Source organism: Trachurus japonicus, chromosome 14 (assembly GCF_045865225.1).
Source record: "Trachurus japonicus isolate A0001 chromosome 14, Traja_1.0".
Taxonomy (NCBI): Eukaryota; Metazoa; Chordata; class Actinopteri; order Carangiformes; family Carangidae; genus Trachurus; species Trachurus japonicus.
This window is the reverse complement of record NC_140920.1, coordinates 20,002,337-20,028,442: the sequence shown is the minus strand read 5'-3', so window position 1 is coordinate 20,028,442 and position 26,106 is coordinate 20,002,337. Positions and strand designations below refer to the sequence as shown.

The window sequence follows — 26,106 nt, the reverse complement described above, 5'->3', positions numbered from 1 at the left end:
CACACACACACACACACACACAGGCACACACACACAGATACACACACACACACAGCATGAGGCAAATTCACTGTTTGATCTGTTTCATGTCACACTCAGTGCTGTGGACTCACCGTTGATGACTTCCTGCCGTTTGATCTCCTGTGGCGTGAGGCTTGCCAGGACGCCGCGGCTGACCAGACTCTGCCAGTTCAGAGGGTCTTCTTCACACTCCACCTCACCGCCCTGGTCGTCCTCACTCTGGACGTCAGCTGAAGTCACTGCACACTGCACGTCCATCCTGCTGCCGATCACAGACACAGAGGCAGATTGGAGATTGTACAGGCTGTTACAGTCACTGCTGTCATGTTACATCTTTATTTACTGCAGTGAAAACAATGAAAACAAGTCATTATGTTTATTTTGTTAATTCTCTCTCTTTGTTTTTTCAGTGTTCAGCTCGCATGTGTTCTTGTTTTGTGTTTTACAGTTGTGCACAACTAATGTAAATACCATGAATGATTCTTAGTGTGTAACACAATAACTAACAATAACTCTCAAGCCTGTACAGTAAGTACCTGAATGTCTCCTGGTCTTCTTCCTGTAGCTGCTCCAGGTTGGACGGGCTGAAGTCAAACTGGGTGCCGGTTGGACTGAAGACGCTGTCCTGCTGCTCTCCAGACTGCAGACCCTCGCCCGGGCGGGGCTGGAGGGGGAACGGAGACACGTCTGTGGAGTGAAGAGAAGAAAGGTAGAATGATGAGATTACAGAGACAAGAAAAAAGTCTGATGGTCTGTGTTTCATCAACTCATGAAATGACTTAAGGAGCTTATATAAGTAATCATATCGGTTTATATCAGTGTCTCGGTCGTCATGAAATGTTTCAGTTCTTTTATTTCTTGGGAAAAATTATTCAAAGACGTAAATCAACAGGAAAATCTTACTGGAGTCTGAGTCCTGTCCACTTGTGTCTGAGGCCAGACCGACGGGGGAGCTGTGTGTTGGTGAGGGCAAAACTTGCGCACTGGTGTCTGAACTCTCACTGAGCAGATTCACACGGGTCCGTGACCCCGGATTCAAGGCAGAGGGGTCGGACTGGTCGAGGGCGCTGAAGGCCGGGGGCTGGGGGAGCTGCTTTGGTGAGCGCTGTTTGTTTATCTCCACGGCCTTACCGACTGCACAAACACACACACATATAAGCACATACTGAAACCACTGATAATATGTAGGTGTACACACTAGGGAGGCAGAATACTTAACACAGCATGACAAGGTGATGAGATTTGTTATATCTGTAACATTAAACTGCAAGTTTATTCTCACCTGAAGTTGAATCCACTCTGCTCAGGCGCCTCGGAGGGCCGAGGATGCTGGGAAACCGAGGCTTTTTCACTTTCTCCTCCCCCTCCTTCTCAGGCCTGATGCTCTTCTGCTTGTGAAATGTATACATTTTTGTTGGTAGATATTGTTTTCCATAAATACACGTTTTTGTGTAACTTCTGATTATCTGATTATTATCCATATATTCCTGGTGTGAAATTGCAAATTTTCCCTTAATTATGTTTACTGGGAATCTGTTGTTGAAACTGCAAACTAAGCAAAGTAGATAAGAAAATTACCATCTATTGCTTATTACAAGCAAACTACACTGACAGCCAAATTCTGGAGATTTAGGCAAAAGAGGAACAAGTTTGGCTCACTGGAATTTTAAACTCTTAAAGCTTAACTTTATGATTAAGGGAAAATATTCTACTTTTGATCAAATCTGTAGAAGTTTTAAAAAGTCATAGTAGTCATCTGGCTTTTATTTATTTATAATTTTTTTAACTCTTTATTAGTTTTTTTGCTTTTGGAGTCACGCATGCTGATATCTGCTTTGGACCTTGAATTGGAGCTCAGTGTTGTGTCCTGTCACTGTAATGCACTAGAGGAAGCCTCGCTGTGAATCTACTACTTGCACTTTTACTTGTTGTTGTTGTTGTTGTTGTACACTTGTGTTTCTGGGGTCGCACCTTAATCTTGGGCAGGAAATTGATTCGTGCTCGTTTGTGTTCGAGGCCTCGCGGCTCCTTCACCTTCACCCCGAGGTGCTTCATGTAGGTGAGAAGCACGTACTGCATCGTTTGGCTGCAACACGACAGGATGGGGAAAAGTGAGAGGTTTCTTTTTTTTATTTCTAAAGTAAAATGCCTGAACAGAAAGTATAACACTTCCCCAACAACAGGAACCAAACTGTGCAGCAAACTGAAGATGTAAAAGTATAAAAACACCCTCCTCTTACCACTTCTCGTCTTCTGAGGGCTGTGACGTCATCCTGTAACAAAACAAATCAGTTACCACACCCACACACGGCCATGTTAGGAATACAGGAAGTGCGTTTTCATGTGTGTCTATCTGTGTGTTGACGTGCGCGCTCACAGACTCACAGGATATCCTCTATCTTGGAGATGATGTGTTCGGCACAGGAGCACTCCTTCTCCGAGGGCTGCTGGTCTTTTGCTTGATCGACGTCAATCTTGGAAAGCTCGTCCTCAGCCAGAGTCAGACCCATGCTGCGTTTCTGTCTGCACACACACGCACACACAAATTACAAAAACACATAGAGACCAACAACAACTCTGACAATAGTGGTTAAACAGTGACGTCATTGTCACCTGAAATCCTCCAGGTTCCTGTGCAGGTCGGGCAGCAGCGTGTCCTGTAACGTCTGGGTGTACTGTTTGCAGAGCTCCTCTGGGATTAACTCCAGCCTCCGCTTCTCTGTGTGGACAAAAACAAACGGCCCCAAAATCAGTCAACATGCTGTAGGGACTCTTTAACCAAACCACTGACAACCCCCCCCATCTCTGCAACTCTGTGAATTATGGGCAAGATTTCTACACTGTGGTAAAGTACTGTAAATTCAAAGTAGAGGCGCAGCAGCCTGACAACCCTTATTGTTTGTCTTTCATTGTTTTTATGAGTCTCATTTGTCCTTATTGTCTTTATTTTATTCCTTGCTGTCTTGTCTATTAGCATTTTTAAAATCTCTTTCTATTGTTCACATCACCTTTTAGCAATTTTTGCATTGACTTTATTGCATCTTCTCATTAAACTATTGTGATCTGTTTCTTTCTGCCTTTACCTCTGTGTCTTCATTTGTCCCACTCATCATCTTACATCTTACTTACAGTTTATGTCGCTAGGTTTTGTGTTGCTCAGGTTCTCATAGATTTCCGTGTCACTGTAGTTTTGGTTCCTCTGCCATTGTTCTTGTGAGTTTTTTACTTTTATATCAGAGCACTTTGTAAACCCTTTTTCTTTAACGCGCCATACAAAAAATGAATGAAACAGTTAACACGTAGTGGATCATGGTGTCTTTGCAATATCTGCTTTCATGAATTAATTCAGAAATTTTCACAGTGTGTTGCAGAGATTTTTAAATAAAGATAAAAGATAATGGCAAATAATTTGTCCTGGAGCAGCGAATCCCTAACTCATGACCCATTTACTTTCTTTTCTTAGAAATTCTGATCATATCATAAATGTCCGATACCATCAACAGATTCCTATCTAACTTAATTTAACCACATGTTGTACACAAGGAGCAGTAACAACTCAAGAGCAGATAAATGTACAGGGAATGAACTCTTTCCCTTTTGGACGCTTCATGAACTTTCCTCTGGTGAAAAGTGCAGCAGAAACTAAGTGTCAACAGAATATCTCATAATCCATCATGGCTGCCATGATATTTGCAGAGAGCAGTCGGGAGGAAATCCACTTTTCATTTATATAACTGTATAATGGGTTTATTTCTCATGCAGCACCCTCAGGGACAAACATTTCATTTTTTTTGCACCACTGCTGTTGAGCTCAAAATCAACTGTGACTGATGAAAAATGACTGAAATGGAAACACTCATATCTTTAAAAAATGATACACCAGGTACTTAGAGATTGTATCTGTAGCCTATTGGTGTAGATGTTGTGGGTGATGTGATGCTACGCGCAGTGTTACAAAGCTTTATACATCAAGTAAAATCTGGAATATACAATAATCAACCATGACATATTTTATTGCCTTTCATACCCAGTTCAGCTGCAATTGTGTCTGGCACTGGGACTTTGAGGTTCTGGAAAAAAAAAAAAAAACACTTAATTAAATTAGAAACTTTGTAGAGAAGAAAGGAAACAGCAGAGGAGAAGGAGAAGATCCAGATCAGGATTCAGTGACTCACGGCTGTTCGATCCATGAAGAGTGAGTGAAACTCCATGAAGAAACGTCGACTTTCTTTGGAGTTGGTTTGCTTGTGCATGTCAGCGTAGAGGTAACACAGCTGTAAAGGCAAGAAGGCGGTGAGAGCTTCACAACACTGACATCTCAGTTAGTTTAATAATTGTATCGTGTGTGTGCGCATGTGTTTGTGTACCAGAGGCACGGGGTCAAACTGGGAGACGACATGATGGAGGAAAACTGCCAGGTGAGCTGGCCGACACTTCAGCAGGTCTATACTCTGGAAACAGCTGCACTGTCCGTTGATCTGACGGAAGGAGACAGAAAGTCACATGACACACACACACACAATGAAAACAATCTGTCAAAAAGAACAGTAAATTTCCATCAAATTTCTTTTCATTAAAGGTTAAAGAGTTAGAGAGTCCATTGTTTCCATATTTTCTTAGTTTAACACATGATCTCAAGCCAGTTCACTGTCAACTTCGTGTCCAACTATTCCTCCACATACCTGCTCCTGCTGAGAGTCAAAGTAGTCGTCCTCCGCTCCAATAATCTGGGGATGGAGGAGGTAGGGAGGGCTACCCACAATGCACTGCGCACTGGATTCCTGAGTGACAGATTCAGGGTTAAATACAAAAAACAAACATCAAACTGTTGCTCATGCATTTAATCTTATTCCACTAAAAACTAAACTGTCGCTAGAAAATGTCACTTCAAAACAATATTACAAAAACGTATTTAAATATGTGACTTCAGCATGTCACTGTGTGTGTATGTGTGTGTGTGAAGCGTGTGTCTTACAGTGTCGGTGCCGTCCTCCGTGTCGGGCGACGAGCAGGAGTTGATTCCGTCTCGCCGGTGGACGTCCAGGCTCTGACTGGGCATCTCTAGGAGGGGGCTGCTGTGGATCTGAGACACACCCAGACAGAAACACACATACACACACAACACATACACATTAATAACCACACATTCGCACACACAAACACAGCACTTAAGTTAAATTGATTGTTTAGTCTAGTGCTGAATTCTGGGAAATCCCCAGAGATTGGAAAATAAGACCATTTCATCCCTATTTATAGAAGCGGCGATAAAAAAGATTATTTGTTATTACAGGGAAGTCTGTGTTGTGTGGGCAGCGTTCTCTGTTTTGTCTGTGTTAGACATCAGAGCGTGGGTGCAGCAGTCACCAGTTGGCAGCACCTGATCTGTGGTAAATTAGCTCTTTTCCCAGAACACCATGAAACACAAACTACATTGTGTTTGAGAGCTACTTCTTGTTGGGGAACATTTACATGTACATAGATATTGACTGATCTCTGTATATGCAGTCAAATAACTGTAAGAAAACTGTGAAAAGTGCTACTCAAGATGACATCTTCAGACTTCTTGTTTGGGCTGACCAACCGATGGCGTCATTTCCTGTGGGGTCTGATCTTAATTTATTTAGTCTATGAGGTTGGTTAAAGGGATAGTTCAACATTTTGGCAAATTGGCCCATTGCCATAATCGCTATAGTCATAGCAGTAGGTTCGTTACCTTTATTTGTCGGTGTAAGCTATTTTTAGAACGGCGGAGCAGAGCAGCAGGCTGCTCAGAGCTACGCTATGGAGGCTAAAGGAATTTCTTGGTTTCCCTCATCAAACTCATCAAATACACAATCCAACAACTCCAAAATGCTGTCGTGGACAAGTTGTGACCTGCACATTCACCACACTATGAGATAATAACGGAACGTTACGAAACGGAGCCGTTTTCGAGGTAAATACAGGGTAAATACAGAGTCTGCTTGCTGAAAAACTGTCCCTGAACGCAACATGCATCAGCGGTTTTGCATGAATTTACCTCTGAAATGGCTCCGTCTCGTAACGTTCCGTTATTATCTCATAGCGTGGTGAATGTGCAGGTCACAACTTGTCCACGACAGCGTTTTGGAGTTGTTGGGTTGTGTATTTGATGAGTTTGATGAGGGAAACCAAGAAATTCCTTTAGCCTCCATAGCATAGCTCTGAGCAGCCTGCTGCTTCGCTCTGCCGTTCTAAAAATCGCTTACACCGACAATTAAAGGTAACGAACCTAGGCTACTACTATGACTATAGCGATTATGGCAATGGGCCAATTTGCCAAAATGTTGAACTATCCCTTTAAGGTCCAGAGTTCAGAGTTGATCATAATGTTGATATGATGATATGTGACACCTTTGGGTATTTCCAAGTGTATGATGCAACAAGTTAACAAGCAGGAGTGTGTTAAGAGACGAGAGACTTTTTTGGCCTGGACGTTGACTCTCAGGTTGTCCTACCTCATAAATACTATTTATTTTTTTACACCAGGCGCTTCAGAGTAAAGATATAAAAGTATCAGATGTCTTTGAAGGAAGGATTGGTGCCATAATGTGCATAATTTAGCATTTGTTCTTTTTTGTTATATGTGATCCATTTTTATGATAATTGTGATATTTCCTGGATTGATTCAAATACAGAAAATAACATGTTTTTTCCTTTTCTTGTATTTTTTCTATCTCTCTCTCTTCTTTTTACTGAAATCGAAACGTCATCCAAAATCTAAACAGAGAAAAGTAACAAATGCACAAAATGCAGAAGGTGGAACTAGAGAGTATCTGGCAATTTTGCTTGATAAATGACCCAATCTAATGATTAATTGTAAAAAAAATAAATAAATAAAAAAAACTGCTGTTGATTAACTCTCATCCTTCCACATGTAATTTAAGTTTTTGGCAGCAGTATGCGCTCAGACATGTGGCACCAAACCGTCACAAACCCACATATAAGAACAAAGTACTTCTGGGTAACGCGGTTCACCACACTAGTCACCAGTGCTCTGTCATTATACCCACAGAGTTGTTGTTAGTCGCGGGCCGGTCGTTAGCGGCGTCACCCCGAGAGGAGGAGGAGGCTGGTTCCCTCACGAGAGGCCCGACGTCCCCGTCCTCACTGTTCCTGGACACAATGACTCCTCCTTCCTGAAACACAAACATAGAAATGAATTAACTGATGATCTCATAAGCAGTTAACAAAGGTCATGTCGGGTAATGAGCTCTGCTGTGTAATTTATACTTATTTAACTTGTAAACTCAAAGATGATCGAGGGTAGACATGACATGTCCATATAATATAATATGACAAAAAGAATAACAGAATATATAAAAAAAAATACCAGCTGGATAGAGCTGTAACGTGATTTTCCTTTCAAAAGATATATTCATCTGTATCCACTTAATCTTCTCTCTATTCTTGGAGCAGCTGTAAGGTAATACAATTTCCCCTGTTCTCTGATTCTGATATTCTCATCATTTTTGCCATTGGATATTATGGGGTTTTCACTCTCCAAGTCTGTTGAAGAGATTCAGGAAATGTAACTCTGTTAGGGAAACAAGTTTGAGCAGTGATTCCTGTGAAACTTTCCATAAACATAAATCTCTTCAAACACAGAGGAGGAGGTTTATTTACAGTGTTGTCCTCAGAGGAAAACTCAAGAGTCCTACATGCAGAGGCTGGTTATACACTACATTATTAAATCATCTCGCATTTATGGTGGAACTTCTTATTTATCTATTCGTGTATTTGTCATTTATGACTAAGAAGAGAAACTTGCCTCTAGGCAGAGATTAGGGCTAGAAAGCTAAAAACAAAAAAACAATTTATTTAAAGATTTAAAGAGAGCTTGGTGAGTTTCATGGACCGTGTCACAATGATGTGAAGTACCCATGACAACAGCTTCCTCATGGGACCTGTTGCTTGTTCTCTGCCTACAATATCATTATCGTACACAGATTCTTGTCTTTTCTTTCACCTGTAAAGCTGCTGTTGCTTTGCTGAGCTGCTCCTGCAGCAGTGAAATGTGCTTCTTTGCCTCCTGGATCTCCTTCACTAGCTTAGGTCGAGTGTGTCTGCTGCACTCCTCCTCCTTGGCCTAAACACCGACAAATACACCCAAGTGTGACAGAAAGAAGCCAAACATGAAATAAACAATCCTGGTGTCACGACTCCTCCACATACCTGCAGGTCCAGCTGGTGCTTGGTGAGCATCTTCTGCAGGCTGTCGATCTTCTGGTTGGACGCGCTCTTATTCTCATCCTAAAACAGGAGATAAAGAGGAAGAGCATGACCAAACACACCATTACGTAATTATTCCTTCACATGGGAAGAGAGAAGTGATACTGTCCAGACTGAAAGTGAGAGAGAAAAAAGGGGAACATGGGGGAATTAATAAATTAAACCAATACGGCAAATGACACATTGAAGGAACAACAAATAACTGCACTGTCATGGTCTCTGTCACGGTCTCTGGTTTGACACATGCAGTGTAACAAAGATGATGAACTGTTGACTGTTTCTCTCTGCAGCAGTAATGGACTGAAACGATGAGACCAATCAAAAATAATGAGCTGTAATAATGCGTGGGTTGTGCCAGACAGATCAACTTCTGATATCAGGAACATTATCGCCGCTTGAAACAACATCATGCAGAGCATTTCTCGTTTCAGTCTCACCACAGAGTTCCAGCAGCAGACTGAAGCTCAGGGGAAAGACTGTGACGTCTTCAACCAGGGTCAAGAAGGTTACTTCAACAATGTAATCCTGTACAGTTACTGGTTACTTGTTAAAAAATGTAATTATCATAACATTAAAGTAATGTAGCCGGATTACCTCAGTCCCAAGTAAACAAATTAGAACATGATGCTCAAATGTCCACACAGTCGAAGCAGTTTTCTCACCAGCAGCCACTGGTGACTGTTTTAATGTCTCTATTTTATAATAGGATTTCACTCGAATCAAGGTATCATGTGCTGGTTTGTTGTGATATTGTGCGTCTGTCTACCACATGGTAGTACATCTCCTTTAATTTTAAAACGTAATCCTTTTAGGTGCTGTATTCTAATTACATAATGCTCCCTAAGACTTTCTCTAAACTTCAAACTCTAAGAAAATGCACATTTAACATGTTTTATTTCCCCTTTCTTGCGGAAAGGCGAGGCTGTAGGTTTGTATATGGACATATAACCACATTACTCACTTTCTAAAATCCCTTCACCACAAATAGAAATCCAAATCTGAAAGGTTTATAGGAAAACAACTACCTCATCGGCACAACATACGAAATACAAATAGAATAGCAACATAAAATATAAACTTTTTGGATTTCCTATGGTCACCAGTATGTTTTCTTTATTTAATGACAGCACATCCCCTAGACATTACAACATGGTAGGCATGACTGAACTCGCATCGGGAAGTACAAACTTGAGTTTAATTACTATGAAGTTTTTATCCTCAATTAACTGACTAACATGTCACACCTGGTGGAAAAAGTGAAGCTCTTTATTTCTTCCTTACCCCGTCAGCTGGAGGGAGGACGATGTGCTCCTGGGGGCTGCACTGCTCCCCACCCGGCAGTGCAGGTGAGTGTGGCATCAGGAGGGAGGAAGGTGCGCTGACCTCTGCCCCCTCCTTCTTCCCATCCTCTTCCTCCTCCTCCAGGGGGATGTTAGGAAGCCCTGGGGGCCTCCCCAGCACCGTCAGGGCTACATAGGAGCCCGCTGCCAGAGAGGAGTCATGGGAAAGGAATGAGGGGTGGGTGAAGGGGAGGAATGATACTGATACATGTATAAAAGCTGTTTGTGAAGAGGCTGTGGTCAACAGAACCAGCTCAGAGGGAGGGAGAGGAGGGAGCTGGAAACCCCCTGACTTCTCTTCAGAAATCAAACCTCACTATTTGTTTTCCACACAAAGCTGAAGCTTTAATAATAAAACACACACCCAGCTGTATGTTAGAGGACATGTTTGTTTGATGTGTGCGGTGTAACATTATAACACCTGGTGCAAAGTCCTTTTCATCATGAGGGAAAAATGCCCAATGTTATAGACACTAACTAAACTAAACTCTCAACATGCCATGAAAATAACTGTGTGATGCAGCATATTGAAGATGTGTGTACTTACATTTTATCAGCTTTACAACCTCTATGTGGTTTGAATGTGTAACGAAGGTCCCATTAACCTGTCAGGAAACAAAAAGCATCGATAAAGATTTTTTTTAAATGGTAATAATGATAATAATGATTACCTTCATTTATACAGCACATTTCATTAACTTAAGTGAAGAGAAAGAATAACAATAATATAGAATAATATTATAACATAACAAAATAAAGTCCAAAAACAGAGAAAGAAAATGCACAGTATATGAAGGTGCAATATTAAGATATAAAACCATAAAAACAGCTTAAAGAAATCCAGTGGAGTTGAACAATTTAACGACAAAACCATAAAAAATGGTTTTGTGCTGCTTCTAGAAATTACCAACAGAAGTGAATTCTCTGATTAAAAGGAGGAGTACGTCCTTCTGCTGATTCTGTAACATAATGAGGTAATTAACTAAGACTCACCTTGATGATCCTATCTCCTGTCTGGACTCCAGCTCGCATCGCTGCTCCATCTGTAACAGGAAAACACAGAGTGGAGTCAGAGATGTCGATACTTGAGCGTGTGCTGTGATTTTGAGGTTTGTGTGTGAGCCTCACCTTTTTTGACCAGCTGCACAAACACAGGGTTGTCTCCGCTTACGGTCAGCCCGAAGCCATTTTCATCTCTCGGGATTATCACGCAACGCTGGACCAGACCTGTCAGCACGCACACACACAGACATACACAGCATTACATTACATAATAATATGAGTTTGTGTTTCTGTTCCACACAGAAAATTCTTCACATCAGTGTTGAATATCGTGTTCTTGTATGTGTGGACTGATAAAGAAATCTTTGCCTCGGACCTTTCGGCTCAGATTATCTGGAGCACTGGTGGAGTCAAGTTTCTCCACACAGGAAGTGACAAATCAAGAAGAGAAAATAGCAGTTTTTAAATAGCAGCCAGCTCCTTCCAGGAAAACTGGACACAACAACAAAAGATCCCTTTTTCTTCTCTTGTCTCTTCCCATCTTAAACCCTCCCCGGCCCCAGCATCATCTTCATGGTACACTTCTCTGGTCACCTGGCTGCACTGGGGCAATCGCATACAGGCTCACTGATAAAGTGGAAGAGCATCATTTGGGTTGGGAGCAGTACCATTGTTATATATCAGGTGTTTCCAGCTTATTAAACTGACAGTAACTTATCATATCAAATACACCTGATTGATACACTGATCCCACTAGGTGAGTTTTCTTTTTTTCTTTCTTTCTCTATAGGTTATTGATTATACTGTACTACTGACATTCATCTTTCTATTGTTGACTTGTGGTTTGTGTAATTGTATGTGTTTGTTTCAGGGGTTGTGTTATCCCCATGTCCTTTGCTTGTCTACTGCCGGGGAACAAAATGAATAAAAGTTGATGTTGAAGTTGAAGGTTTTTGTTTTTGTATTTTACATTTTTGCCCTTTTGAATTGCTTTCATGTTCCATAACATTTGTTTATAAAATATAGTTACATTGTATGTATGTGTGTGTGTGTGTGTGTGTGTGTGTGTGTGTGTGTGTGTGTGTGTGTGTGTGTGTGTGTGTGTGTGTGTGTATATACACACATATATGTTGCTAGAAAAAATGTATATGTGTGTCAGGTGTCATTCACCACTTTATAAAGCTGCATAAAAACAAAAATATGAAAAATGTAAATGCTTTATAATGATTGTGAGTGTGATGATTACGATTGTAATTATGATTATGGTTATGATTGTGTTTACTGTGACTGTGCTGATTGGGTTATGATTAAGGTTAGTGGTATGAGTAAAACTAATTACAAAATCTTTCTTTTTCCCGTGTTTCTGTGCAAAAGGTTTAAGATCAATAATAGAGTGACCTGTATGAAACATGGATTAATCTAGTGGGCATTAGAACAGCCAGTCTATATGTCCTATTAAAACTGAATGTTATGCAAGAGGAGCACAAAAACAATCCCACGACCATGTGCCAGGAGCACAGCTAGTAGTATCTGTGTAAATCTGCCATGTCCTCGTGACCCTGTGAAATCAGTGACTCCGTTTCACTTGTCCATTTCACTTGGATGTCTCCAAAAACCTGAAATCTGCCGAGAACATCTGCCAAGATCAAGAGACGCTCTTCCTGTAGCTGCTGAGGAAGTTCAGCGACTCACAGTCCTTTTCCTTCTCCCACTTCAAAGAATGATCTGAGCGAGCTGAGTGGATAATTGGTTGTCTTCTGGCCTCCTCCATGAAGGAGCCTCAGGACTCCAGGGTGAAGAAAAGGCCAGGAAGGATTAATGTCGACCCGGCAACCCCGGCAACCACCTTGACAACTGGTTTCTGAGCAGCTGCCTACATCCTCACCAGCCTTTTTCTCCCTCCTCACCAAAGCAAATAGACTCTTAATAAAACAAACCTTAGACCGATGACGTTATTTAAGAGTATCTAAAAGCAGGACTGGGAAACTAGATCCAAAAACCAGAGAATAATAAAGGTGTGTCTCTTACCTGTTGGATCAAATTCATGTTTGAGGGAGACGGATGATTTGTCATTCTTTGGCTTCTTGTCTGTCGGGTCCTTGTTGAGAATGCTTGGGGTCCTAGAAACACACATATATATCGCATATAAACCATCATGACTTCAAAACAGATTAATTCATTTAATTGAAAGACAGTTTTTTATATAGAATATAAAATCTTTCCTAAATCCACATATTTCCTTACTGGCTCACTGTTAGAAACAAGAAGCTACAGACTACTGGTCACTATAAATATACAACCCAAAACCCAATGATGAGCAATAAGAGTCAGGTACAGTGAGGTCTTAGAAGTGATTTCCAAAACATCATGTCTGACATACAGAAGTATCCATGGTGAGACATTAACATCAAAAATTGAATCCACCGTACTTTCTGAAATATACATTTTTGTATCAGTGTCAGCTGATTAGAGCTCTGCTGATCAATCCAATCAAAACTATGCTATGCAGATTGTGAAGGTGTCCATGTCCATGATACAGCAGGTGGTTGTAGGTTGTATAGACAGATCGATTTCATTGATCACAAACTGGGAAATTCTTATATGTTATATGTAGCAGCCAGGGAAATGAATGAAACCCAACAATGCAGGTTTTAAAGGAGACATATTATGCCACTTTTCCACTAATTAAAATAGTTCCCAGGTTAAAGACATGTCTGTGACATGCTGTGGTCAAAATACCCCAAGGATCTAACATCACAGCTCTTTTCATCCGCTCAAAACAGCCCTGTTCAGAACGGCTGGTTTCAGTGCCTGTCCCTTTAAATGCAAATGAACCACTGCTTGCCCCACCCCTTCTACTGGTACCAGGTAGGGGTGGGGTTATGCAAATTCAAAACCTAGTTACATCACTGGAAGACAACTGAGGGAACAGCTCGTAAAACCACATGGATTTCAATCTAGGGAGCCTGCAAATTACAGATTGGGGGCATTTTGGGGGCCAGAAGGCAAGACATAATCATATAATAATTAAAAACCCTCCTCTGCTATGTTTTCTTCAGGTAATGAACTGGTCTGAATGTTTCTTAGTTAAATAGCGAGTTTCATCTTTGAGCATCATCCATCTGCAATTATTTGACTTAACAAATCCCTGCACAACACAACATAAAAATTGGATTAGGAAACAAAATGAGTCTCATTTTATCTGTAACAGCCCAACAGGACATGCAACATTTAACATAATTCATTCATGCTGTATGAGCACTTGAAATGAATGCCTCCCCATAGACAACCAGTGCATTATTCTCCACTCATATTTCATGCAAGAGGGATGACAACGTTGTCACTGTCTGATTTTGAACCACTGCACTGCAGCTGATTTAGATGCATGAGCTTCATGGGAGTATAACTATAGGCTGGTTCTTCATATATTAATAGCATAGGCTCCCTCTCCTCGTCCCTCCTACTTGTTCCGCAAGAGGGGGTTTTGTTTGTGCTGCTGTTCCTCCCTCGGACAATGGGGGCCCTGGGCTTTTAACAATGGCTCCCACGTCAGGGCCAACTTACTATACTGTGGCTTTGTGGGACAGATTCCCGGAAACGGAGACTAGGGGTTTTTGGCTCAGCTCCAGTTTCCTGAATGTGGGAGAAGGCTGGGAAAGAAACGGAGGAGGGGGGAGGGAGGAGGTGGGTAGGAGGAGGAGGCACAAGTGTCTTTGAGGGAAGACAGAAGGCCGGGAAAAGGAAACTTCAACTTAGCTCCAAGACTGTGTGAACAGTCCTGTCTGAACTGTCCTCATGGTCCTGAGATGTCAAAATATAAAATGAACCAGACTAAACTAATTCCACCTTCTTAGACACAACAACACTCTCACAATTAGAGGGGAAAAGGGTGAAATCACGCCACGTATTAGCGTCAAAACATAGTGTTTTCATTCTCTGTGACTCGAAGGCCCACTTAGGGGAGCCTCCTCGCTGCGGTTGGAGGAGATTAGTCGTTGATAAGACATGGCGAGACGAGGACAGACTGCATCCTGCTCAGTGGGTGGCAGCTCGGTAAGTGCTGCTGGATAAGAGAGGAACTCAGCTCTCAGCTTCACGTATTCAGTCGTTGTCCTATTTTGAATTTGGATACTTAAGTGTGCACGATTGCACCCGACATTAGCGACAAAGATGATGACGTGACTTATTCAAAATCTCCTGCTGTTTATCTTCTCATTTACATGACTCGACCTTTGTTCAGACACAACAAAGAGCACAGAGTTGGTGGAGCTATTTTCAGAGCAGCACTTATGTAAGTAAAAGTCACATAGACGACGTTAGGTGACTCACAGCTGGAGCAAATCTGTGGCTTAGATCAGAGAGAAAAAAAACAGCACAATTACTTGTTCATAAATCAACTCCATCTCCCATGGTGCATTGTGCCAAAGAACTGGAAGTTCTTGGATTCATTCTCTTCTTAATTTTTTGGATGAAGTCAACATATGACACCATGTTTTGTTAGAATGGGAACAACAAAACATTGTAAATTCAATTTGTCAGTTTTTCATAAAAAATGGCAAACAAATAATTGATTAATTTGATTTACTGACATGGGTGATGAGCGTGTATATTGTTTATTACGGGGCATATTTCAATATTTTGAATATGGGTCAGTTATATATTATTATTTTGTTGTATTCATAAAATTGTAATGGAGCAGTGTAACATAACACGTTCCCTTGGGGGATTCATACTGTATAGCTGATTCTGATTCATGTTTCTGATCAAGATCAGGTTTTTGTTTCTTTTGTAAAATGTTAGATCCCAAAACCAAACCGATGAAAAAAAGAGATTTGTCTGTATCAAAACCAAATTAACAATAATGGTATAATAACAGGAATCATTACATGCCCTGTAAGCATCTTGTGAATAACAGCATGAATCAAAATTTCTACATGGCTTATCAAAAATAGGTGTTTTAACGATGAGGTAAAACTGAACCTGCCATTTTTAATGAGATGACAAGTAGACTAATGTTCTTAATGATTTCTTGTCTCTTATGACCTGACATATTCAGTATCAATGGAATAAGCCGCTATCAGCTGACACCACTTGATAGATTCTCGTGGCTCTACAGAGAACACAGTGGGAAAGGGGCTAAACGTCACAAAAACTCGCCAAGTTGCCAACGCTGCAGCGACACGGTTCATAATGATCTGATCTCATTTTTCTGTTGTTCTGCCCAGTTCTTTAGAGGTACCGCGGGTTCACAAGTTCACAAACACAGGATCACACAGGAAAAGTGTTCACGTCCTTGTGAAACGTTCACTGGCACCGCGATAAAAGGGGAATCATTAATTTACTTATTGTATTAGTGTCGCTCAACTGGGATACATGTCTGCGGGCTAATTTGCTCGGACTTTCTTTACTTGCCTCATGCACAGTTATCAAAGAAGGACAAAAAAACATTCAGTGGTTCACTGGGTGCCAGAAATACCAGACAATTCCTCTGGGATGATAACAGAACAGCTCAGGACTCAGCTCCAGAGGGTTGGACACAAGAACTAAACCAGAAACAAGTTAAACTCCATGTACACTGGAAATATACTAGGCTTTTCTATTTGATATGCACTTTTGACCTCTTTCAACGTCCACTTGGAAAAATGCCAAGACCAAATGATAATGGTGTAAGTTGTTGTTTTACCACGGAGTTTTGATGAGGTGTCTGATTAAGTGATATTTGTTTGCTGTTTGCAGAAAATAATGCACCTACCTATATCAAAAAACCCTCAGATATTATATGGACTGATGGAAACCATGCTAATTCAATTTCTCCAATTGAAAAGGTGCAGCCAATTTCTGTTTAAACTACAAATTAAAGCAGAAGTAAGCGATCCAGTAATTTTGGCTAACTTCTTGTCAGCCGATGGATTTAGCAGCCCCCGCCCTCGTCATGGATCTATTGGTCCTCGTCCCTACGTCACCCCATGGCTGCACACACAGCCCTTCATGCCGTTCTCTCTCCTCATTGGATAAAGGTTGTAGGATACAAGGAAGTATACAAGAAGTTTTCTCCTCAGCTGACAGCAGAGCAGAGTGACTGACAGACCCGTGTTTCGGAACAAACACTCTATGTAAGTGATTGCTGTCGGAAGATATAACTATTTAAGACTTGTATTAACACAAATATTCCGCTTACTTCTGCTTTAACTTAACTTCTTATAAACTTGAATTTCCTGCAGATTAACCTTTTAGGCTTATTGTAGTCTGTAAATGTATTATTTTCAACAAATCCAATGCATTTTTGTTTTAGCAGATCTGTACACTGTTATTTTAATATTTTAATTATTGTTACGGTTTTTATTTTGTCTTAATATCTTTGTGCCTCGTATTCTTTTCACCATTTTCAGCAGTGGACAGATAAACATCAATGGACCGCCAAGTATTTCCAGCAGCGGGATCACAAAACACATCAGTGTGTCTCTAAGGGAGAAATTATATCACACTTTGGCTTCAGAGACTAAACTTGTTAACATGTCAATAAACGACAACTTCCCTGGTTAATAATTAGAGCTTTTTCCAGAACGAATATTTTCATGTCTCTTCATTAATAAATCACTTGCATCTGACATCAGTTGGCTCCTGTCGCAACATAACAACAAACATCCAAATTCAATATTAGCCTGTGAATTCCAGTGAATTATCTAATCAAGTTACAGTGAAACATGGAGGACTCGTCCAAACAGTGGGTGAAGGTTTTTGTACAACAAAGACTGTCGACCAATCCTAACTCAACACATCTACCTTTTGAAAGTCATGTCTCCCATCACCAGCGGTATGGATCACATCACTGGCATGCAGAACAGTCTGTAACATAAATAAAGCTTTAATTTTCAATCAATTCCCAACCAGATGATGTGTTGATAAGCTCTTTAGGCTCATAAAACATGATCATATTGATAACGTGACAACATGTAATTCAGCTCATGAGGCTGTTTCCTCTTACACGGGCTGATTTATCCCAGAATAAAGTCACGTAACACTCTTTATTATGCAGCCGCTGGAGATCTTCATGAGAACCTTTAAAATGTGGGGCTCAGCGTGAAAGGCTAAGAGTGCTCACCGTACATGTTCTACATGGTCATAACAATAAAGTTTTGTTTGTCTTTTGTTTGACTTCTATCTCATGAATTTCAGTGGTTTTCCCCCACCCTCATCATGTGGTGGAACCAAAGGGCTGAAAACTGCAGTTCCTCCACTGACCAGTAGAGTGTGTCTCCAACTTTAGTCCCACTCACATGGACTGTAAGGGTTAGGGTAATGTCAAACTTTTTGGCAGAAATAAACATGTTTACAGTCTTGTACAAAAACAGGTTTTGGTTGCTAAAACAAATTTCCTCCTTTGTGACGACTACGGGGACGAATGTTTATATAAGTCACCCGTTTTTAAGGCTTGAATTTCTGCATAATTGAGGGTGTGGCCAATTTAAGGTTTTTTTTTTAGCTTCACACTTTTAGCACGGTGTTCCCAATAAAGCGTTCAATCTCAACATATCTGTTTAAACAATATGTTGAGTCTTGACATTTGTTCAATAAAGAATAAATTAAAGTGAAATTCCGGCGTAAGTGTAAACCATGGTCAAACACACCGTAACACCGAGTTAGACCCCCCCTCGAGAGATCAATTTGCCCGACCGCTACATTCACGAGATCCACCAACTTCAGCAAATACCGCAATATCGCCACACACGGCGCTGTCCGGATCCACTGTCTGACCGCAACCAAAACGCCACCATTTGCCCAAAATAATGCTCAGAACTGCACCAAATGTCATCAATAGTACACACAGGGTCCCAGCACGTAGTACGAGTTGTCAAACATCTGCTAGCTTTGCCTGTTTTCTTTAGCAAGGAGATGCAACTCAACTCACCTACTTCTCCTCCGGGAGCCGCTTGTTGGTGAGGAAGCCCTGACGAGTCGATCACCGAGTGCACCGGAGTTCCGCAGCTCAATCAACAATTACCTCATGGAAATACAATCAGAGTTTTTTTTTTTTATATCTTGCATATCACTTTATAACTATTATTATCGAGTGCTGGCCACGATATAGGCGCAAATGAGCATTTTTAAGAGCTGCGGAACTCCGGTGCACTCGGTGATCGACTCGTCAGGGCTTCCTCACGAACGAGCGGCTCCCGGAGGAGAAGTAGGTGAGTTGAGTTGCATCTCCTTGCTAAAGAAAACAGGCAAAGCTAGCAGATGTTTGACAACTCGTACTACGTGCTGGGACCCTGTGTGTACTATTGATGACATTTGGTGCAGTTCTGAGCATTATTTTGGGCAAATGGTGGCGTTTTGGTTGCGGTCAGACAGTGGATCCGGAGAGCGCCGTGTCTGGCGATATTGCGGTATTTGCTGAAGTTGGTGGATCTCGTGAATGTAGCGGTCGGGCAAATTGATCTCTCGAGGGGGGGTCTAACTCGGTGTTACGGTGTGTTTGACCATGGTTTACACTTACGCCGGAATTTCACTTTAACCTATATTATCACATCACAAGAATGTGTGGCTCTTGCACAGAGCCACACATTCAGTGTGTAGGGTGGTTCTGCCTCTGACCTGATGCATTTTGTACAAATCTTGAAAAAGAAAAATCTCAAAAATCATTGTGAACATCTCAGGTCAGACAGGGGCAATAAAACACAGACTTAAATCTGTATTCAGTGACACCAAAACCACAAAGATACATAAACGCTTCAAGAATGTCTTCACTCTACCTTAACAGCCAGTAACAACAACATACCAAACACAACACAGACCTTCTGTCTTCTACTCAACTTTAATTGACATCCCTGAAGTAAACCTCAAACTGCAGACACACAGTAAGAAAGTGGAAGCTTTTATGTTTTTTTATGTCTCTTTGTGCTTGTTTTGAGTCTGTCTGAGGTTGCTTTTAGTCTGTTTGTGTTGGTTTAAGTCACTTTGTGGTTGTTTTAAGTCCATTGTGTCTTCTGATTGTTTTGAGTCTTCATTTAGTCTGTTTGAACTTTGACCCGTGAGCTCCACTACATTTAAAGAAGAAATATCAGCAGTCACTTCATGCTGATGTCACGGCCCAGGGACCCATGACCAGCAGACCCCATTTGATTATCCACCCAGCAAACAGAGGCCGTGCACTGACACTTTTAAGAAGCCTCCTGCAATCAGATGATCCACAAAAACGCATAATAACATAGGTTAGTTGATATGCTGCCGACGTCAGTGTCACGGTGTGAGCAGCAGCCTGACAGTGGGCTCTCTCTGGTTGTCTGTCTGTCCGTCCTGCAGTGATGTGTCACTGTGCAGCGGCTCTGTCGGTCAGTCAGCCAGGAAGGGCCGGTGGCCTGGTGGGCCTGACAGACATTGTTTCACAGTGATGTCACCACTTCCCGTCAGAGCCCGGGGTAAGGTGGAGTGGGGGGAGGGGGGGGAGGGTCAGCGTGCGGGAAAACACACAGATCAGCAAAACTGTGTGACAAAGAGCAAAAGAGCTGGTCCACAGCCCGCAGCCAATCATGTGTATCAAGCAATGCTGTTCCACTTGAATTTGGCTCTCATGATTTTTGACAAAAACAAACTGATGAGTCTGGCAGGTTTGGATCATGTCTACATAAACTAAAGACTAAGAGACAGTTAGCCAACAATGGAGGGAAGATCATTACAGTCGAACAACACTTCGCACTGAGACACTACTGAGGCAAAAACATTTACACAGAATGAGACACACAGTGGCTGCATCACACTGATTAACCAACAGTTAGTCATCTCCACCTGGGCTCCAGGAGAGACAGGTCATCACCAGCTCAGCAGGTGGAGATGCTGTCGATGGGGATGTTACAACCGAGGCATATGCAGGTTTCAAGGTCAAATTTCCACAACCCCCCCCCCCCAAAAAAAATGCATTGTTTTGAATCCATTTTTAGTTATACGTTATACAGTTATCCTGGCCTGTATTTAATCTGTGTTCCTTTTATCTGCCTTTTATTTGCCATTGACCCCCTGTACATCCTATCAATGTTAATCCTCACAAGACACAAATCCAGCAGTATGCACAACTGTCCACTCTGTTAACAACATGTCTCCATCTGATATATGTGTGACCCTCTCTCCCAGGAAACCTGCTGCACCCGATGAATACATTCAGCAGAGTGTCACATCCACACCTTAAAACAAGCAGAAAAGCCTTAATAAACCTGTAATGTGCTGTTTTAGTGCTGACACAATTAATGAATATTAATTTTTCAACTATTTATCAATCTTTTATCTATTAGTATTAGGGTTATAACAATAAATGACAAACATACAATATACCTGGTACCTTAGGATCCATCCATCCATCCATCCATTAGCTACACCTCTTGCCCATGCAGGGTCATGGGTACACCCTGTACTCGCCAGTCTATCACAGGGCTGACACATAGAGACAAACAACCTCAGACTCGTACTCACACCTCCTGGCAATTTACAGTCACCAATCTGTGTTTTGTTTCTGCTGGAGGTTTCTTCCTGATAGAGGGAGTTTAGGGAAGTGTTGCTTTCACTAAAGTAAAGTTTTGACCTCACCCTAACCTTCACATAATGTTTATCATGAATTGGCACTATATATATAGACTAAGTTGAACTGTACACGTGGGAAAAGCAGCACACACACTTTCTCTTCTTGGAGGCGTTCTCAACTCAACACCCATGACTATCAGATCATCTGTTTCTAAAAATCTGTTAGATAAAACAAAAGACTGATCAAATAAAACTCCTCAAAGCTAGTTCAGAGATGTTACTAAGTAGGACACTGCTATGAATACATCCCCAGGGTGAAACACATGCAGTCAGATGATCGGACCGTAAAAAAAATGAAATGTTCTAATAATCCTTCCTTGAACACAAGGGTAAGTAAGGTAAATCAAAGTCGAGCTGTGATGCATTAAATCTGTTCGCCTTTTGTTTTCTCTTCCAAACTATTTATCTAACCTGAGAGGTAAAACTTGTCTGGTCATCTATCTGCCTTTTCTTTCCCTCTTTGTAACCTATTTTTAGCGACCGTTCTGTGCTCTCAGGTCTCAGCAATTTGGTGCACACAATGTTATCGGTACTGATAAAGACAATGGGCTATGAAAATAAAACCTCATGTTGTAATAAACCACAGTTTTCTCCTTTAAAGGCCTAACAGCCGGCTGCTGCCTCACAGACTGGTACAGTGCTCTTCAGGAGAGAGGATGGGTTTAGTCTGTAACCTGAGGCTGTGCAGACAGGAGAACATGTCCCACGCTGGGGGTTGTCACATCCTGACAGTAAAATATCACAAACATTATAGGAGGAACCTAGCAGGCCGCTCAGGCTGAATTCTTCTCACTGAGAAACCCTTGAACGACGTCCAACGTGTGACCTACCAACGGCTGGAGTTGGCACAAACGTTGCCCGGTAACTGAACTGAACCTTTTTTTTTTCTCCCTTGTTTAAGCACAACCTCAGGCAACAACCTTCAACCCCATCTAGACAAGTGGGGCGTTTGCATAATGAAACATCACTTCATCATAAAAGAGCAGCAAACTAAAGGATGAAATGTGTGAACGGGGTTCAGGCTTCACCACAAGGATGGGACAGGGTTTAGTCTTTAAACAGCAGCTGTGACATTCAGAATTGACTCATTTGCAAGTAAAACCACAGTTCCAATTGTGTGGCACAGACTGGACTATAAAAATATTTCTTCTCCTAGTCAAGGCTGTTACACTAGTACTCGTGTCATCAGTAAAGATTTCAGTGACACATGATGTGAGCACATTCATTTTTCCCACAGTAAATGTGGTCAGTGAAGTGACGGTCTGCCCACTGAGTGTGACTGTTCTCCAATCATTCATCCTAAAATCATCAAGTCCTTCATACAAACCCTGTCTTGTTTTAACAGTTAAAATGATCTCAGCACCTTCGCCCCTAGGTTTAGTTATACTATCCAAATTAAAAACTGTAAAGATGGGTCACTTGCTTCTCTGAAACTTCAGCTTCTGGATACATTTATGTTTTTGGATCAAGGAGAAAGATCTGAAAGGACTTTCCACAATGCTTTATTGATTTGTTAACTTTTACAGCCCTAATGATCATTATTACGATTATTATTAAGTTAGTTTGTTTCTGGTTTCCAGGCTGCTTACGGACAATCTCCCTGCATAGAGTATTAATGTAGTGTCAATGGGAACTTCTGTCTTGGACCTGGCAACCTTTAGGACATGGACTCACTTGGAGGAAGGTTGACACACCCCGTGGTTACGGTAGATGGCAGACAGTGATTTCCGATTTTTGCGTCATTGTTAAACAAATTGAGTCAGTGATGAAAATTACTTGTTTAATGTGAGCTCTGATTGGATACACGAGGAAACATGTAGTCTGGCTTTGTCCACAGTTCAATAATAGACTTCTAATGCTCACTATCTAACACCCTGTATCTGGGTTTGTTTGATTTCTACACCAACGAAAATGTAAAGACAATCATTTGTGGTGTTTAGCTTTGCGTCACGTGCCGGAACTATTCCCCGACAAACAACATTCGAGCGCTGTTATCATCTAATCATAGGCAGCTTCCTGGAGTCTTATCTTCAGGGTGAGGTTGCCAGGTTTGGCATCATTGTGCTTGTGCAGAGGCCAAAACCTTTGCTCACTGACTGCATCTGGCAACCCAAAATCAAACAAACCAGATAGAGTCAATGAGTGAGCTTTATAGGTGTGTTTCCAGTCTTTGTGCTCAGCTGTCCTGGTTGATGTACAGCATCTTGTCCAAATGTGCCTGCAGAAATATAATAACCATCTGCCCCTCTGTTGTTTATGGTTTGAAACTGTATAAGATCTTAAAGTTTGACGGAAACATTACAGAGAATCAAAAGGTCCATTGTTCTAAAAAAACAGCAGAGCAGACGAACGGCGCAGTCCTTTCTGCAGGCTGAAGGTCAAGAAATTAAATGACTTTGTTTGACTTTCCGAGGCAGTCATGTGTGCCTTTATTTTGGCGTTTCCTCAGAGGAAACTCCTGATTACCAAGTGTAAAAATATACAAGTGACTTATGAGGGATGGAATCTGAAAAGCTGAAAGTCAGCCGTTGACGTTCCTTTGACATTTCACCTCATATGGTTCGTACAGACGAGGTTAAACTGGCCAAAATGTCTCAGGTTGGTACTAACGATCTCCAGAGCTGCACTACTTTATCAGACTTTATCAAGGCTTTATCTGGAGCATTGCTTCTCTGCCAAGAACCAGACAAAAAAGGACACTAAATAAATGTTGTTTTTTTCTGGTGTTGTGTGTGATAGATGGAGGGGAAGTAAGCTTACAGTCTTTCGTCCGCAGGTTAATGTGATTTTTATGTTAAGGTTGTGTATCATGCTGCAGCCTGTTGTAGGCTACAGACAGTCGGTACGACTCATCGATTGTGGGCACATGCTGAGAAAACTATGTTTACACTGGGACATTTCAATGAGTCGACCCTCAGTAATGCCAGACAACCATGAAATTGTCTCAGACTTCTGACAAAACATTTTTACCTGAGGTGGGATATGTCAGCATCCTGACCTCTATGGTTATAGGGAGCAGAAAGTTGTGCAGGAGCTTTTCAGGGGCTACTAGTAAAGACGGGTCAAGTCCAGGAAGTTGCCCCCTGCTGGTTTGACAAGGGGAGGCTGTCATCAACACTGAAGCCAATCACATTATCAAGGGACCAAGGAAAAACGCTCTGTGCCATTTTTGGTTTTTCGAGGGGAAGGTCTCAGGAACCCGCTGAAAAATCTGTCAATCCTAACTTGACCTGAGTTTCAAAGATAAACGTAAAGAAAAAGAAAAAAAAAAGTTGAAGGATTGAAGGACCCACAGAGAATACCATGGGCATGTTCACATTTCGGTGCATATAAATCAGACACTTTAAACTTTCCTAAAATTTGACTTCTGGTTTGACTTCCCTCAGACGCCATCGTCTCCTGCCGTACCGAGGCGTGAGGAGGGCAAACTGGTATAATCGAGTTAAAACACTGTCACTTGGTGGTAAACTGGTGCTGTTTGGATAAATAATTTTATTGCCGAATTTACACAAAACCCAAAATAAAAAGGTAAGATGGAGCATATTGTGCTCTAATGCTTCTGTTTATTTCCAAACAAGCAGCAGAAACTTAAATTGGATGTTTTTTCAATGGAGTTTGGCTTGAAGTGGTTATGGTCTCCTCTCCATTCATAAACAGACCTGAAAAGCCTTCTTACTCCTAACTGTGGCCAGTGAACTGAACTGTCTTCAATCGGAGAAGATAAAGACTAAACATAGACAGAGAGACGTGCCTACCTGTCAGTGAGTGTTGACTGTGTGCCACTCATTGGGCTTCCCTTACGAGTTTCCAAGGACTTCACCCAAATAACATTTTCACGTTACCGTCCCGTTACTTTTATTCCTAGGCTACAAAAACTTTACTTTGTCTCCTCGGTGTCCGTCCATGCCCTTAGACGTTTACGAGTCGTTACATCCAGCACAAAGTCCTTTAAATCCCGTTGGACTTGTAAGAGTGTTTATTGAAAGATCCCAGGTCAGTAAAAAAAAAAAGTCTTATATTTAAACGAAGAAAAGCGCTACTTTCTTGCTTACAACAAAAGCGACAATGTAGAAAACCGGAGAGATATCACTGCTGTTAATGTTGTAGCCTAGTTATTTTCCTACAGTTTGCACTTTTCTCAAATTACCTCCTCCTAGGCCAACATGAGAAAATCTCTTATTTTTCCTTGGGAAATACTTCCATGATGACACTCCAGCCTGTTCCCAATGTCCGGGGGGAGGAATACGTCAAACTTTGGCAGCTGAATCCAAAATCAACTTTAACTTTCTTATTCTCGCGACGTCCGGTGTCCCCCCGCGCTGATATGGAGCATCCTCATCCAGCTCCGCTCGCTTTAATCTCCACTATTTTTTGCAGCAGCAGCCTCGGTCTTTGCTCCGTAGTGTGATGCAAATGGAAAAAAGGAAATGCTTGTCCCCCCCCTCCACCCCCCCAAAAAAGGAGTAAAAAAGACGAGGAAAACCCACCTTCCCTTCAGTTGCGTTCAAGAGCTCCTCGTACTTCACAAAATTTCGACAGCATTGAAAGACATTTTAGTGTAGGCTATTATTTAGGCTACTAGTGGCTTAAACACAACAAAGAAAAAACTCTGTGCGCTTAAAAAAAAAAAAAAAAAACATACACAAAAGTAGGCTACAATAGGCTATCATAATAAAGTAGCCTACCCAGATGAGAAAGTGCTCATTATGTAGGCTAATGACCCATTTCTGAATAATGATGCATTCAAGTGCAAAAATCATTTATCATAATGATGCGACTTGTAAAGGTGCGTCGAAATTGAATCACTTTAGAAGCTTGTGAAATACCTATTGTTTTCTGTAATCTAGCCTACTGTTTGACTAAATGATGTATTACCGTAGGCTACTAATTTATTAGCAGTAGGTAATGTTCAGTTAAAGGT

The 26,106-nt window shown here is 41.5% G+C and overlaps 1 protein-coding gene across 2 annotated transcripts in view; it reads right to left on the bottom strand.

The window, feature by feature from the left end:
• The window catches only part of arhgef12b (Rho guanine nucleotide exchange factor (GEF) 12b), a 33,793-nt gene extending 8,452 nt beyond the window's left edge, over positions 1-25,341 (bottom strand). The window contains exons 1-22 of one of the 2 annotated variants that reach the window (XM_085798277.1): positions 24,941-25,341; positions 12,642-12,733; positions 10,740-10,838; positions 10,605-10,654; positions 10,159-10,216; positions 9,553-9,755; positions 8,215-8,292; positions 8,009-8,128; positions 7,053-7,178; positions 4,997-5,104; positions 4,704-4,802; positions 4,389-4,499; positions 4,197-4,295; positions 4,049-4,091; positions 2,635-2,740; positions 2,407-2,544; positions 2,262-2,294; positions 1,993-2,107; positions 1,304-1,409; positions 925-1,155; positions 558-708; positions 114-283 (exon numbers count right to left, since the gene is read on the bottom strand). In XM_085798277.1, coding sequence (XP_085654403.1) covers positions 114-283; positions 558-708; positions 925-1,155; positions 1,304-1,409; positions 1,993-2,107; positions 2,262-2,294; positions 2,407-2,544; positions 2,635-2,740; positions 4,049-4,091; positions 4,197-4,295; positions 4,389-4,499; positions 4,704-4,802; positions 4,997-5,104; positions 7,053-7,178; positions 8,009-8,128; positions 8,215-8,292; positions 9,553-9,755; positions 10,159-10,216; positions 10,605-10,654; positions 10,740-10,838; positions 12,642-12,733; positions 24,941-24,972 — 2,368 coding nt within the window. In that variant the 5' untranslated portion in view covers positions 24,973-25,341. The remainder of the gene's footprint in view (positions 1-113; positions 284-557; positions 709-924; positions 1,156-1,303; positions 1,410-1,992; positions 2,108-2,261; positions 2,295-2,406; positions 2,545-2,634; positions 2,741-4,048; positions 4,092-4,196; positions 4,296-4,388; positions 4,500-4,703; positions 4,803-4,996; positions 5,105-7,052; positions 7,179-8,008; positions 8,129-8,214; positions 8,293-9,552; positions 9,756-10,158; positions 10,217-10,604; positions 10,655-10,739; positions 10,839-12,641; positions 12,734-24,940) is intronic. The other variant, XM_085798278.1, reaches the window with a different exon arrangement.
• Positions 25,342-26,106: the final 765 nt, after the last annotated feature.